Consider the following 15,535-nt stretch of genomic DNA (forward strand, 5'->3'; position numbering starts at 1 on the left):
GTTGGGCATGGTGACATATGCATGTAGTCCTGGCTACTAGGGAGGCTGAGGTGGAAGGGTCACCCGAGCCCTGGGAGGTCAAGGCTGCAGTGAGCCGAGATCACATTCCTGCACTCAGCACAGGCAACAGAGTGAGACCCTGTCTCAAAGTAATAATAATAACAACTATCAACCCACAACTTTATATAAAGTTTTATCAGAAGTTTATATAAAAAATATATTTCAAAGATAACACAAAATAAGATTTTCAGACAAAAACAGAAAAAATGGTCACCAGCAGACCTCACTAAAGAATATTCTATTGCGGGGGTGTGGTGGCTTGCCTGTGGCCCCAGCTACTCAGGAGCCTGAGGTGGGAGGATCGCTTGAGCCCAGCAGTTCTGGGCTGTAGTGCACTATGCCAATTGGGTGTCCGCACTAAGTTCCTCATCAATATGGTGGCCTCCCGGGAAGGGGGGACCACCAGGTTGCCTAAGGAGGGGTGAACCGGCCCAGGTCAGAAACAGAGCAGGTCAAAACTCCTGTGCTGATCAGTAGTGGGATCGCTCCTGTGAATAGCCACTGTACTCCAGCCTGGGCAACATAACGAGACCCCCATCTCTAAAAAAAGAGAATATTCTATTTTGGCCAGGTATGCTGACTCACGCCTGTAATCCCAGCACTTTAGAGTTTGAGCTAGCAATGTCCTCCGTGCACATGTACCTTAACAGATGTGTCTATATCTTCACTAAAAGACAACTATAACAATCCTTATAGCAGCATAATTTGCAACAGCCTCGAACTAGAAACTTCCCAAATATCTATCACAGAAGGATGGTTAAAAAACCATGGTACATTCAAGACTAGACTACAATACAGCAAAGAAAATGAGTACAATCATACACCTACACACGCGAATGAATCTCACACAGCTCATGTGTGAGCGAAGAAGTTAGACCTATAAGGATAGATAATGTGTGATTCCATTTATATGAAGTTATCATCAGGCAAACTAATCTCAGTAATAGAGTTTACCTGGGGCTGAGGGTGCAGGGATTGGAGCCTTCTGTAGGGCCTGAAATGTATACAGTTGTCAATCAACGTATATGGGGAATCAATTTCACCATCTCCCACAGATACCAAAATCCACAGATGCTCAAGTCCTGATATAAAATGGTGCAGTATCTGCATATAACCCTAGTACATCTTCTCGTATACTTTAAATCATCTCTAGATTACTTATGCAATCACCTGTCAGATAACGACATTTCAGTCCATACCAGAATACATATAGGATGGTGATCCCATAAGGTTATAGTGGATCTGTGCTATACAGCTGTACAATCTCTAAAAACTGATATTTAAGAAGAGATGGGATTGCAGAGTGTAGTGGCTCACGCCTGTAATCTCAGCACTTTGGGAGGCTGAGGAGCTCAGATTATGAGGCAGGAAATCGAGACCATCCTGGCTAACACGGTAAAATCCGTCTCTACCAAAAATACAAAAAATTAGCCTGGCATGGTGACATGCATCTATAGTCCTAGCTACTTGGGAGGCTGAGGCAGAAGAATCGCTTGAATCTGGGAGGCAGAGGTTGCAGTGAGCCGAGATCCCACCACTGCACTTCAGCCTGGGCGACAGAGCAGGACCGTCTCAGAAAAAAAAAAAAAAAAGGAGAGATGGGGTCATGTTGATCAGACTATTCTAGAACTCCTGGACCCAAGTGATCCTCCCAACTTGGCTTCCCAGAGTGCTGGGATTTATAGGCACGAACCACCACACCTGGCCAGGTGTACCATTTTTATTGTTTATACTGTAGTTTTAGGATCCTTTTCTGTGTTTACACAGGTAGCTACCATTATGTTCCCATTGTCCGCAGTACTCAGTACGCTAACATGCTGCAGAGGTGTGGGGCCCAGGAGCGCTCAGCTCTACCCTTCAGCCCAGGTGCGTGTTTGGCGGGACCATCTCGAGGAAGCCGAGGAGACATGAGCTGAAGGCAGAGGTGAGTCGGAGGTGGGATCTTGGGACGAGTGTGAGAAGTTAGACAAAAACGGGTGAAATCTGAATAAATGTCACCATATTCATAAAACTACTGCATGAATAACCTTAGATAATGGTTCATGTTATCATTTAGTTAATAGGATCGCACCTATGTTAATTTTTTTTTTTTTTAAGAGATAAAGTCTCACTCTGTGACTCAGTCTGGAGTGCAGTCTGTGATTGATCATAGCTCACTGCTTCCTGGAAGTCGGGCTCAGGTAATCTTCCCACCTCAGCCGCCTGACTAAGCGGGACTATAGGCAGACGCCAATATACCTGGCTAATTTCTTTTACTTTTCTCTAGAGACAGGGTCTGCCTAGGCTGGTCTCAAACTCCTGGGCTCAAGTGACCCTGAACCTCCCGCCTCCACCTCTCAAATTGCTGGGATTACAGGTGTGAGCCGCCACACCCGGCCTAAATTTCTTACTTTTGACAAATGTGCCATCGTAATGCAAAATGTCATTGTTAGGGGAAGCTGGATGGAAGGTATATATGTAAAGTCATTTCAACAGCATGTGTTTATTTTACAACATGGAGGTGGTTATCTTTCCATGAGTGTAAAGTACAAAAGGCAGGCTCATGGTGTTGTCAGAAGTCAGAACACTGGTTTCAGGGCTGGGGGCCCGAGGAGGGGCTGGGCATGGTTGGTTTTCTGATCTGGGGGCTGGTGTGCTCCATCACTGAATGTCTTTTTTTTTTTTTTTTTGCACCAAGAAAATGTTTTAATTAAACTACAGAAACAATGGTTATAGTACAGAATATTTATAAGCAAAAAGATACACCATGTTGTAAGTACTTACAAAGTTACATCCATTTTCTTAACATTTTCCATGTTAAGTTCATACATATAGATATGATCAGATTTACCATTTTTGGGGGGAGGAGGAAACAATAGCTGTATTTATCATCAGCTAGATGTGCTCACTGTATGCTCCGTTATTTACATGTAAGGCCCGGGTGACTGGAAGTGCAGTCATCAGGCATTTTAATAAACTGGACAGCCATTTGTTTCCGCACGACAAGGCATCTTTACACAGGAGCAATCAGGAGAAAACAGGAAACAGCCAAGCACTCTGCACTGCAGCACGCCACCGTAACAGCTAACCAGCACTACTCAACTGCTACACAACTGCGCCTAGTGCACAAAAATACGTAAGAGATTAGAATTGTGTTTGAGAAACAACTGTTTCAAAAAATCAAGTCTTTTCACCTGAAAAGTCTTTATAATTTGGGTTCGGATGACCATTTAGATCTGAAAGTAAATAACATATACAAATGTACACCAACTTTTGTAGGTTTTTAAGGAATGAAGGCAATGCTCAGTCAGTCTCTTGACAGCTTTAGGCCGTGTGTAATGGCTGCACGCGTGTCCTTAAAAGTCAGGAGGCCACAAATTAGGTTACCCATCTGTTCAATTTCAAACAAAAAGTCAGCACTATATAACAAAATGAAATTTTACCTCAAATATCCAAATCTAATAATGAAATCTGAAGTCGTTCACCTCATTAAATTACAAGAAATTTGAATAACAGCAACAAAATGGCACATAAAATGAAGTTTGCCAACGGAGGCAACGCTTAAACAAGGAAAAAGTTAGAGAAATGTCACAAAATAACCTTCTCAATAGCCAGTTGCTTGTTCCAAGGACTCTTCTTAGATGGACTGAGTCTGTGGTCCTCTTCCCCCAAGTACTCCATGTCTACTGCTCGCGGATGCGTCTTTTTCTTACGAGGACAGCGCTCCTTCCTCTTCGGGAGACTTAGGGGGACTCTCCGATCGCGACCTGGGTTTGGATTCCCTCTTGGACGCGGGGCGAGGAGTCCTGGACCCAGATCGGGACCGGGACCGCGCGCGAGATCTGGGGACCGACGAGGACTTGGACTCGGACCTTCGCGCGGATCTGGACTTGGAGATCGACCGGGAGCGAGAGCGGGACCCAGACTTCGAGCGGCTGCGGCGCGATCGGCTGCGGGACCGGCTCCGACCCCGGGACCGGCTGCGGCTCCGGCGTCACCGCCTCCGTCTCTGCGGGGTGGCGGTCCCCCGGCGGCCGTGGTGCGAGTCCGGGGGCGGCCGTAGCTCGCGGCTCTGAGAGGCGGCCCGGAGCCCCGCGAACCGGCGCCGGCTTCCGCAGCCCCGGGCGGTGCGAGGCCCGTCTCTCGTCCGCAGCTGCCTTCCGCGTGGGGGCGCCGGGGAAGGCCTTGAGGGCGAACAGCACAGACGGCCTTGCTGGGCGAGCGCACCTCAGCTACAGCTCGCGGAATGTCTTTTGCGCTGTGCACTTACCAGGGCGGTAAGTCACATCTCAGGAAATGTTGATAAGTTTCCCAAAAAGTAAAACGAGGATGGGAGGCTTGTTTGGGACCTCGGGTGCTTATCCAGCCGTGAGCCCTGGCCCAGATGCTTCTAGAACTGAGAACATTCCAAGCAGAGGTGGCAGAGCCAAGGCCCTGAGGTGGGAGCGCACCGCTGCTCGTCCCCGGCTGTGAATGGGGTGTCCTGGTGGGAATCAGTGCCGCGTGCACTGCAGGGCCGGCAGGTCCATGCCCACATTGTGGCTCAGTGCAGAGAAAGCCAATCTCCGACCCCTCCGCAGGGTGGTCAGCCTGTCAGCAGGTGGCCAGCTGGTCCTCCTGGGAAATGGTGCCATCCCAGATACTGGGTGTATCTCATCCACAAATAGGGTGCTCAGCAGTGGTGTCAGCCTGGTGAGCCTTGGTAACGGCAGATGCATGGTGCTGAGCCTCTTTAGTCCCCATGCCCGTCTCAAGGCCACTTCTTCCATGGGCCCATGCAGCAAATGAGCTGGCCGGGAAAGAAGCCGGCTCCATCCACAGGGTGTGCTGTTCTGCTCAGCTCAGGACCAACATCATCCTCTGTCGTAATTCTCTTTGGTGGGAGTACTGGGAAAGCCTGCACTGGCAGCTGAAAGGCAACTGGTGGTGGCCAGGCTGCAGCAGTGGCTGCGAGGCTTTTAGCCTCGCCCAGCTTCTGGGACAGTGGCAGAGCTCCCCAGTGCCAGGGTCCCTGGCATAGTCACGCTGACTACAGCTGGGAGCCCAACATACCCCTAGTGCCCCTCTCATCCCAGGGCTGGGGGTGTAGGCCAGGCCCCTCTTGGCCTGGAAATTATGCCCTAGGAGGGGAACACTCCCACAGGTTTGTACAGAGGCCCTGGGGCATGCTGCTGGCTGGCCAGGGCTGTGGGGATGCCATGCTCCTCTCTCTCTCTCGTGGCCTTGATGGGACAAGCCTCCCCATTGAACGGGATTTTCCAAGGTGTCTGGGGCTGCGGGGTTAAGGTTAGGGTTAGGGTCAGGGGTTAGGGTTAGGGTTAGGGTTAGGGTTAGGGTTAGGGTCAGGGGTTAGGGTTAGGGTTAGGGTTGGGAGCTGGTGGGCTGCCCCCTGGCTCCTTCCAGTCACAGTCATTTGGCGAAGGGGCCAAATATAGGTGCCCATGTTGCAGTGGGGATATCTCCCAACCTTCCTCTTAGTCCTGATGGACCTTGGGCAGGGCCCGGTGTCGGGGTCCCCATGGGCTTCCTGGGCTAGGCCTGTCCCATGGTCCCGGGGATGTCCAGGACACAGTTGGAATGGACACGGACCCAGCATGATTGCTCGAAGTGATAATGGGGGAACCAAGGGCCGCCCACATCCAGGTCCGTCGGGAGCTGGGGCATGGAACTCCATTCTAAATATCGCCAGGAATGGCGAGATCCTCCCTGAGCCAGGGCCGGGCTGGACACAGGGTGCTGCTGGAACCGGGTTGCTGGGCTGGGAGGGGGCTGACTGTCCCCCTTGCAGAGGGTGTTCCTGCCAGGTGAAGCCAGCACGGGCCTGGGTGCCGAGGACCCTTTCTCGGGTTTGGCTGAAAGGAAAACAGAGATGGTCGGCGTCTCCAGCGAGCCCACGCAGGCCTTTCTGGGCCGGGCCCCATGTGCCTGGGGTCTCACACTGAGGACACGCCTGTAGTCTGCTGATTCCAGAGGGAAGACAGTGTGCCACTTGGGGTGAGGAGGCCATTGGGGCATGGCAGGTGGCTCCTGGGACTGCCCCCCAGGGTTCAGGCTAGCTGGGGGTTTCCTGTCACACACCCTCCTCCCAGGGCTACAGCCCCCAGGTAGAACTCAGGTGGGAGGGGCCTTGGGTGTCACCCAGCGCCCTTGCCACCTCCCATGGGGACCTATCTCCAAAGTGGGTGATTGGGCCTGGACGTGGGTCACCTTCTGCTCTCCTGAATTGCCCAGTCCATGCCAGCACTGACCGTTCCCACATCTGGCTGAACTCTGAGCTCTGGCTCTGGGCCCAGGGTCCCACCTGTGTCCTGTCCCTAAATGCTCTGGGGGTCAGGGACACCGATTCCCTCGTCTCCCTGGCTCAAGGCTTGTGGTCATGGCACCCTTGAAGGGGTGTGCAGGAGTGAGGGGCCTCTGCTGCTCTCTGAGGCTGTCAGTGCTCACAGGGAGGGACGGGGGCTCCCACAAATGGGTCTGGCTCCTCCGGTGCCCTTGAGGGCCCCATGATGGTGACCACGGGCCACCATGGAAAGTGGGAGGGGGCTTGTGGGAGGGTCTTGCCCACATCCCCCTCCTGTGTGCACAGCACGTCCGGTCCACACGCACTGAGCGCCTGCCCTGAGGACCGGTGGGCCTACTGTACTTTCTTACAGTCTAGGAGGAAGAGGAGGAAGAAAGACTGAAGAGGGAGGGCCAGGTAGTAGGGTTGGGGGTCCCAGGCATTCCCCCACCATTGACTTCCCCAGAGGGGGACTCGGGAGGGGACCTGGCACTGGAGCCCACCTGGGGATGGCAGGTCCTCGTGCTTCTTGGTGAGTTTTTGCCTTGAGGCCCAAAGATCTTTCAAGACCTTTTCGTCCTTCCACACTGAGGTCCAGGAAAACAGGTGCCGAAAACGTGCCCACAGGCCAGACCTTGATGTTCTCAGGAGGCGCTCTAGGGACAGGGTGGGCATCAGGCCAGGAGAGTTCCCTGAGAGGGGTCAGAGCCCATACCCCATGGCCACTTCAATCTCCCACTGTGCAGTGCCGGATCCTTTTGTGGCCACCCCAGGGGTCCAGATGTGCACAGGAGGCTGTGGCTGGGGGGCGGCCTGGGCAGGGCAGTGCTCACCACACTCCCGACTTTCATCTGGGTCATGTAGGGGATGGGCTCGGTGTCACTGTGCCCTCCCAGCCCACCTGGCCAGACCTCCCTCGGGGCCAGAACAGAGGATCATGAGGACAGTGTGAGGAAGCTCCCTCGGGTCAGTTGGGGTCTGACCCCAGTGCTCCCCAGGTGGACTTACTCCTCTGAACCTTGTGGATGCATCTCATCATGGGCATCAGCACCTGCTCCCCCTCCATGAGATAGACATCCCACAGGCGCAGGGTGAGGCCGAGAGAGATCTGTGGGGACAGCAGGGGTGGGAGCACCTGGCCCTTCCAGGCTGAGGCTGGGGCTCAAGCTGGAAACAGTGGGGCTTCAGTCCCCAGAGTCAGTGACCCTCCCCATGAGGGTGCCTGACCCCTCCGGGAGGCTGGTCTTGCAGCTCCTCATGGAAGGCACTGATTTCGGTGGGGAGGTGGCTTCTGGAGAGAGAGGCTTGAGGCCTCCCTGAGCCCTCCCGAGTCAGATCCTGGCCCAGTCTGCCCATGATGCAGGTCCTCAGCCCCGGCCTCTGCCTTGGGATGATCCCTCTGGGGCAGAGGGTCTCACTGTGTGTCCTGTGGGGACCCGCATGTGCCTTCTGTGGGCTGGGGGTGAGCCAGACCGCCCAGCTGGGGAGGCAGGGCACTGCACGTCAAGGAGGGTCCCTGAGACTCCCTGTGCCTCCTTACCTCATCACTGAGCATCTGGAGAAGCACACCTAAGGTGGTACCTTGTGCGCCTAGTCCTTCCTTGTCCTGATGGGAGGAACAAGGTGCTCAGGGCCCCCTGGGCTGCTCTAGAAACCTCCCTCTTCCAGGGCCCACTGAAGACCCCTCCCTAAGTACTGGGCGGTGTCCGGGGCTCCCCACAACACCTTCCCCTTCCCGCACTCCTGGGGGACACACTGCCCTTGGCCCTGCTCTGCAGGAGCTGGGCCCCAGTCCCTGTGCCTCTGTCTCCTCCAGGGCTGGGAAAAAACCCCAAATCCCAGCCCACAGAGAACCCTACGACCTAGGTCAGGCCCTGGCTGCCACTCAGCCTGTCACCAGCCCCAGGAGGGGCTCCAGCTCCTCTGCTCCTCCAGCCCCACGTGATGCAGGGCCTCTGGAGAAGAGTCCAGAGGACCATAAACTCACCAGATGCCACATGGTCTTGGGTTGTGACGAGGGCGCCACATGCTCCTGATGGTCTTGGAGCCCCTGGACTGTCCCACCATTTGGGCTGTGGAATCCTGAGAAGCCCCCAGCCCATCATGAAATCAGAGCTCTCTCCCAAGATGTGGACCCATCAGTTAGAAGAGCTGGGCAGCTGCAGACGCCCCCAATCCCCGAGGCCTCCCACCCTCCCATCTGCTGACCCCACCGTTCGGCCTTGGCCCTGGGGAGGAGGGGTGAGAACATCCCCTGGAGCCTGGCTGGAGGGGCTCCTGGAGGCCTCTTGGGCCAGGTGCTGGGAGGGCAAGGCTGACTTTGAGGCCAAGACAGAGGGTGGCCAGAACAGAGTGGGTGCTGGGCTTCGTGGTCGTCTCCTGGAAGTGGCGTCGGGCCAGAGGACATGGAATGGGAAGATGCTGCCATCTGGGCTCAGTAGGCCCATTCGTGGGGACCAGGCGCAGCTGGAGCCCAGGCAGCTGAAGGGCAGGAAGACTCTCAGGGAGGGGAGAGTCAGCTGCACAGAATCAGAGCTGGAGGGCGTGGCTCCGGGACACAGAGGGCAGCCATGGGGAGGATGAGATGCCCTCTGCTGATGGGAATGAAAGGCGTCTGACTTGGGCTCTGGGGGTCAGCCCCCAGCTCCTGTGGGACCCTCAGCAGAGACATCCTAAAGGCTCCCAACAAGCTGGCGACACAGGAAGGTGCCTTCACTCAAAGTTGAGATCACCTGGCCAGGGTGGCCATCCCCGGGTTTGGTAGCAAGAGGCCCCAGGGGCACCTGTCCACCGTCCACCTACCCTGCGGGGAGTGCCTCTCACTGGCCAGCAGCTGTGCCAGTGCCCAGAATGCGTCCTCTTCGGGAAGGTACAGCAGGAACAAGGCGGCCACCTGGCTCAGGTCTCTGCAGTAGCCCACCTCCTGCAAGAGCCAGAGTCACCGTGGAAGGACATCACCATGGAAGGATATCACCTGGGTGCTGAGGTCACCTGGGAGGACTCATGGCATTGGAGAGGACAGAGGTGACTGGGGAGGCTTCCTCAGGATGCAAATTCATTTCATTTCACAACAAGAGCCATGTCCATCAGTCGCTTCAGCAACTGATCAAAATGTCTCCTGAGAGCACCGTCCTGCGTGCGACACCACCAAGCTCGTGGGCTTTGGGGCAGCCCCAGGAGGAAGGTGTCATTTCTTGCTCTGAGAACTGGTGGTCAGGCCCAGGTGACACCAGGAGTCAGGGCCTTGACTGCTTTGTGACTCAGTTTGACCCCTTGAGACCACCCCCCTTGCTTGGAGGTTTATGCCTGCGGTGAGCTAGAGTCATGCCTTCTATATCCTGGTGGCTCACAAATACTGACTTGGAAAGAAGCTACGACACCCCCAATAGACACCCACACCAATGAATATGGCAATATGACCCGGGAATTTGGCCATGAATATGGGAATATGGTCACTGCCCGGAATACTCACCGGATTATACTCTGCGTAGGCCAGCAGGACATGGAATAGTTCCCGCTGCCTAGGAGACAGAGAAAGGGGGCTTTCGTTTCTTTTGTGGAGATGCTATTAGTTTCACTTTGTCTACAAACCCTAACAACAAATCCCATTTCAGGTTCAGATGATTCACTAGAAAAGCAGTGAGCTCTTCAGGGCCTTTGACTGTTTAAGAAATGTTTCAGTAAAGTCCACATCTATGAAATGCAGATAGCCCAGTCGGACAGTGAGTTGACTAATCATTTTTGCTTTGATGGACTTTTTTTCAGTTTGCACACTCCAGTTCAGTCTTTGGGGGTACAGTTCTGCCACAGTTCTAACCCAATGTGCAGAGTCTCCCGGCCACCGCTCCAGCCCCTCCTCTAGCGACTCCTTCATCCTCCAGGTCTCCAGAGTGGCCCCTATGGAGCCCGCCTTCCCCATCCGTCAGCTCCTGGTCACCCAGGCGGGTTCTCAGTCCCTCTGGTTTGACCTTTTCCACAATGGCCTAAGAATGGGAATCCTACAGTGGTAGCTTTTCAGGTCTGGCTTCTTTCTCTTAGCAAACTGCATCTAGGTTCCACCCACATTTGTGCGGGCATCACTGGCTCGTTCCCTTTTCTCACTGAGTCTTCTATTTCAAGGGAGAACCAACCTTCCTCGCCCCATTCCCATGCTGACGGTCGTCCCCAAAGGCTCTGTGTGTGAGTGACGATGAATGAAGCAGTGAATGTGGCATGCAGGTTTCATGTGGATGTCAGTTTCCAAGCCATTGGGTTCAATATCTGTGACACTTTGGGGACGTGTGGTTCAAGTGCATTGAGCTTTGTGAGCCACTGCCCAACTGGCCGCCAAAGTGGCTGTGCTATGTCACGTTCCCAGCAGACCTGGATGAGAGTGTCCAGGATCCTGAGTGTCCCCAGCATTTGGTGCTGTCAGTGCTGCTTGGGGAGGGTCATGGGTCCCTCCATCCTGTCGCCCTCCCGTGGGTGCTACCATGGGTCCCCATGGCTCAGGGAGAGCACTTTTCCCCATTGTGCATGATTTTCTTTGCTGCCTTCTGTCTCCTCAGTATCCTCTTGGCTTCTGGCCCCACATGTTCCAGCCTGGCCCAGGGCTTGGAACCTGGGAGCTGCTCGGTGGGCCAGGAGAGCCCTTAGCAGCTCTGTCACCCCTGCTGGGTGACCCTGGCTTCTGCTCCGGGGAAGTCCCCATCCCTCTGGTTCACCCCGTCTCCACTGGGGCCCTGTGGCTCCCGTGGGCTTACTTGATGCCATAGCGCTCCCGGAAAAGAATGTGTCTTCTTAACGTCTTCTTTACTTCCAGGTCGATCTGGTGCACGTGTTGACAGGACCTCTTCCCCTTCTCCTTCATGAGCTGCAGGGCAGGGCCAAGAGGAGGAAGCAGCCTCAGAACAGACGGAAGACTCCCTGCCCCAAACGACAGCCATCCCACAGTCAGCACTTATGGAAGGAAGGAAAGAAGGAAGATTTCGGCCGGGCGCGGTGGCTCAAGCCTGTAATCCCAGCACTTTGGGAGGCCGAGGCGGGTGGATCACGAGGTCAAGAGATCGAGACCATCCTGGTCAACATGGTGAAACCCCGCCTCTACTAAAAATACACAAAATTTAGCTGGGCATGGTGGCACGTGCCTGTAATCCCAGCTACTCAGGAGGCTGAGGCAGGAGAATTGCCTGAACCCAGGAGGCGGAGGTTGCGGTGAGCCGAGATCGTGCCATTGCACTCCAGCCTGGGTAACGAGCGAAACTCCGTCTCAAAAAAAAAAAAAAAAAAAAAAAAAAAGAAGGAAGATTTCCCTCTGCAGAAAGCTGCTTTTTGGCTTGTTTCTGAAACCGGGGAGGGTCGCCAAAGCCGAGCTCATCTGTGGTGCCTATGTCACTGTCTGTGCCCAGGATGTCATCTGGCCAGCACACACACCCCCCAAGCGGGGCTTGATGTTCGTTCCCTGCAGCTGGAGACCTGGGCCTCTGACACGGCCTGGCCTGTCTGTTGTGCTCTGGCTTAGCGTACCTGGTATTTCCTGGGGTTTTTCCCCTTGATGTCATCAATGTTGAGAAGGACTGACCACACCTGGCCCCGGATATTCATCGGAATACCCTTGTAAACTCGGTGAACTAGCTGTGGGCAGAAAACGATCTTGTGACTCGGGCCGGGGCGACCCCCGTGAGGACCAGAACCCGAGAATTCTGTAAATCATTCATTTTGGCCCCGTGATTCCTCAGTAGAGGTGAGGTCAAGCTGGGGCAGGGTCTCCCCTCCCAGGACTGAAAGAGGAAATGGGCACTCGGAGTCCTGAACTCTGATCTGGACCTGTTCCTTCCTTCGGGTCACCAGGAGGCTGTCCTAGCCCTGAGCTCCGGGTGGCCCCAGCCCGAGATTCAGATTCCCTTCCAGCAAGGTGACGCTCGCACCAGCGGGCAGCAAAGCTGGTGACCAGGCCTGCGGTCCTCTGCATGAGGACAGTGTGCCATCCCGCCCTCTCAGAGGCTGAGGGTGCCAGGCCACAGCCACGGGTGCCTGTCCCCTGTCCCTGCAGAGAGTGGTTCCGGGGCCTCTCCCTCCACACGTTACTTTTTCGCTGTTCTTGTATTTCTCCCATTCTCCCAGCATTTGTGTCCACTTTATGTTTCGCCTCAGCTCCTGCCGAATTTGCTGTCAGAGGAGGAATGCTGGAGTTAGTGGAGCCGCCAGGCTTCTCAGAGCGGCCGGTGGATGCTGCATCTTGGGTTCTGGAGCCCTGGTGGGACCCAGCTGGAAGGAGCCAGGGAAGGGCAGACCCTAAGGGCTGACAGCCTTTGAGCCTATGAGCGCCAGTGGGCTGGCCTTGGGTCCCCGGGATGTGCCTTCCTCAGGCCACAGACACACCAGTCATAGATCAGGTCCCAACTTCTAGATGGGGTTCTGACACAGGTGGGCAGCCACCCCCAAGCCACGACTCTGGTTCTCAGTTTGGAAATTCATCAAACTGCCAGAGATACAGTGACTTGGGGTCAGATCCAGCAGGGAAGCTGCCCCTCCCAGTGACAGCGTGTTGCTCCCACCCAGCACCGCCCAGGCCTGCTGCCTCCTCTGCCTCACCCATCACCTGCCCAGTGCCCCTGTCCCTGGGTCAGGCCCCCCATGCATCAGGATCTTACCTTGGCCTCCTGGGAACTGACAGGGGGCAGCTCCGTCTCACTGCAAGGCAACCAAGCAGAGCTGAGGACCTGCACGGGGCTTGGAGCCGTCCGGTCTGGGAGCTGACCCCCAGAAAGAACTGGCTCTGTCCCATCCAGCTCAGGGCTCAGCCCGGGAAAAGGCCCAGGGAAGGGAGGATGAGGGCTTTCCTGTGGGACTGACTCCCAGGAGTGGCCAGGACCTGGGAGGAGCAGGAGTGTAGGGCCAGCCTGGCCCGGGTTACTGGGGACCCTGGTGTGGGGGGCGGTCAGGCTGCACAATGGGGTGCCCCTCCTGGTCTGGAGGTGGTGCTGTCTGCTGGAGCTGAGAAAAGTCGGCCCTGAGATGGGATGGGGGCTGCCCAGGGTGGGTCACTCGGCCCTGACAGGAGTCCCTTCGAAGTGATCACGTGATGTGGAACTCCCGGGGTCTCCGGAGCCTGGCCTGAGACCTGTCCAGTGCACCCAGCGTGTACCCAGGACCCATCGCACCCTACATGCCTACGGCGCTCGCAGGGTCTGACCTCCCAGCGTCCACCTGCTTCTCCCTGCAGCCGAGCCCCACACCCTGCATTTTAGAAGTGGCACAGCTCATAAGCTCCCTCCACCCTACCTCCCCCGGGATCCTCTGTCTCTCCATGCTATGATCCCTGAGGGATGGGCGCCAGGCTGGGCTCCTCTTACCTGGCCCCGGATCCCTTCCCAGCACCAGACCCAGGCTCTTTAGCTGCAAGCTCTGCTGCCATTTTGGCCTCACCGTGAGATGCCCAGAACAGGGCCCTGCCCGTCTTCTCCCTCATTCCCCCAGGGCCACAGCCTCCACTGTCTCCGTGCCTTTCCCCCTTCCCCATGGGGACAGGGAGGGCTATGGCTCTAGGGAAATGGGGGAGAACGGGGCCGGTGGGCCCTCAGAGACCTGCTGGACGATAGCCCCGAGGCTGGGCCAGGCGACTCCTCACCCTGTGGCCACAAACCTTGGATCTCACTGGGGTTGTCTGTAGGTGGACAGGGCTAGACCCTCAGGCTGCCCCGCTCCTCTTGGGCTAACTTGGAGATGGAACTGCTGAGAGCCCATGGGCCTGATCTAGTCCCCTCTCCATTCCCACCTGCTGCCTGAATGGGCCCCTCACCTCTGGCCTAACAACCTCAGGCTGGACCTGCAGGGGAGCCAGGGAGGAGGTCTGACCCTGGAAAGGAGGTTGGCCTGACCTGGGGAGACATGGCCTCAAGGCCTCAGGAGGTTTTTTCTAAAAGCAAACCCACCCCGAGCTGAGATAGGTGCTTTAGGGGCCGAGGGGAGCATGGAGGACTCACTGCACAATCCCGAAGCGGTCCGTGCGGTTGTGGATTTCCACAGGCTCAGGCTCCATGTCCACTGGCAGCCCAGCTCGGTGTCCCTGCAACCCAGAGGGAGCCTTGCTGAGGGGTCAGTGTAAAGTGTACAAAAGCCCTCGGGGCATTGGCCACCCGTCCCACCGTGTGCTCCTAGGGAGCCCAAACCCCTTTGACCAGGGCACACTGGAAGAGGCCCCTTCCAAGGAGCAAGACGGACCTGTACCTTCTCATACTTGAGGATAATGTCCTCCCGCTCCTGTAAAATATCCTCTTCCTCTACCATCTCCATCCTGTGAGACAAAATCGTCTAAAGGTTACACTGCTCCTGAGAGCTTCAGAGAACACCTGAACCGCTCCTGCTGGGCTCCTAGATGCTGGCTGGCTGCGTAACCCCCATTCCACCACTGCCGCCAGGTGAAAACGGGCCAGACGCAGTGGCCCACACCTGCATGGGTCTCTGGAGTCTCAAGCCCCAAGCAGGGGTGGGCATCTTCTCAAGGACGTGAGAACAGTGGGACCTGGACAGAGAATCCCGCTGTCCCCAAATGCCATGAAACGGGCACACACTTGCCCTGACAGGTTGAATGGTGTCTTGTTGCTGAAATTGAAGGGCCCATGATGGGCTACTCCAGACATGTGGAGGCAGACTGGGATCAGGGACCAGAGGTCTCTGTGCAGTCGGCCTCCGGAGAGTCTCAGGGACCACAGAGATGTCCAGTTTCCCACAGGGAACAGGGTCTCTCCTGACTGCTCTGTCCTACTCCACTCATCACTTGGGCTACCGTGGCCCTTCAGAGCAGCGAAGCCACTTTAGGAATAACGCCAGTTGAGCAGGAGGGTGTTTGATTTGGGGTATGAAAATGATCTACTGTCTCCAAAGCAGCCTCTGTGCTCGTGGAAACCACGTCTCTGGGGAAGGGACAGCGGACTCCACCATTCTGAGCTCTCCACACAGGAGGGGGCTTCATCTCTCTGGGTCACTGAGGAAGGACCCCTGGAGAACACCTAGATGGACCATCCCTCCTAGGGACACTGGGGGCAAAAGGAGGGTGAGGACTCGATAGGACCAGAGAGAGAAAGCAATACCTGGGGAGAATCTCAGTGCCTGGACCCTTTGAAGAGGAGGGGGACGGTCTCCCTCCAGCCAGCCCTTCAGGGAGTCTTCATTTTCCACAACTGCCCAAAGGCTGAAGGCTCCCCATTCACTCCTGGACAAGACACTGTGTGCCCA

The 15,535-nt window shown here is 55.9% G+C and overlaps 2 protein-coding genes across 2 annotated transcripts; both read right to left on the reverse strand.

The window, feature by feature from the left end:
- Positions 1-2,769: 2,769 nt before the first annotated feature.
- On the reverse strand, positions 2,770-4,576 carry LOC120366808 (uncharacterized). Its single transcript, XM_074387995.1, has 3 exons — positions 4,491-4,576; positions 3,640-4,297; positions 2,770-3,158 (listed from the first exon to the last, which is right to left on the reverse strand). Exons 1-3 carry the CDS (start codon positions 4,574-4,576, stop codon positions 3,138-3,140), a joined length of 765 nt encoding a protein of 254 aa, XP_074244096.1. The 3' UTR covers positions 2,770-3,137.
- On the reverse strand, positions 2,770-14,635 carry LOC141581808 (TBC1 domain family member 3K-like). The gene is made up of 13 exons (XM_074388284.1): positions 14,528-14,635; positions 14,284-14,366; positions 12,952-12,991; positions 12,386-12,466; positions 11,825-11,932; positions 11,062-11,171; positions 9,792-9,840; positions 9,122-9,242; positions 8,307-8,401; positions 7,860-7,925; positions 7,328-7,427; positions 6,823-6,975; positions 2,770-5,891 (listed from the first exon to the last, which is right to left on the reverse strand). The coding sequence occupies exons 1-13, from the start codon at positions 14,591-14,593 to the stop codon at positions 5,572-5,574; spliced, it is 1,392 nt and encodes a 463-aa protein (XP_074244385.1). The 5' UTR covers positions 14,594-14,635; the 3' UTR covers positions 2,770-5,571.
- Positions 14,636-15,535: the final 900 nt, after the last annotated feature.

The sequence above is a fragment of the Saimiri boliviensis genome, chromosome 17 (genome assembly GCF_048565385.1).
Source record: "Saimiri boliviensis isolate mSaiBol1 chromosome 17, mSaiBol1.pri, whole genome shotgun sequence".
NCBI classification, from domain to species: Eukaryota; Metazoa; Chordata; class Mammalia; order Primates; family Cebidae; genus Saimiri; species Saimiri boliviensis.

Bases quoted from the DNA above. Each gene is read 5' to 3' on its own strand.
- LOC120366808 (XM_074387995.1), bottom strand. From the start codon at position 4,576: ATGTGGGCATGGACCTGCCGGCCCTGCAGTGCACGCGGCACTGATTCC. The intron at 4,298-4,490 runs GTGCGCTCCCAC...GTAAGTGCACAG, and splicing joins ACAGCCGGGGACGAGCAGCG to CGCAAAAGACATTCCGCGAG. The intron at 3,159-3,639 runs GTTATTTTGTGA...TTTGTGCACTAG, and splicing joins AGCAACTGGCTATTGAGAAG to GCGCAGTTGTGTAGCAGTTG.
- LOC141581808 (XM_074388284.1), bottom strand. From the start codon at position 14,593: ATGGAGATGGTAGAGGAAGAGGATATTTTACAGGAGCGGGAGGACATT. The intron at 9,243-9,791 runs GTGAGTATTCCG...TGGCTCTTGCAG, and splicing joins CCTACGCAGAGTATAATCCG to GAGGTGGGCTACTGCAGAGA. The intron at 6,976-7,327 runs GTAAGTCCACCT...CCCTGTCCCTAG, and splicing joins CATCCACAAGGTTCAGAGGA to AGCGCCTCCTGAGAACATCA.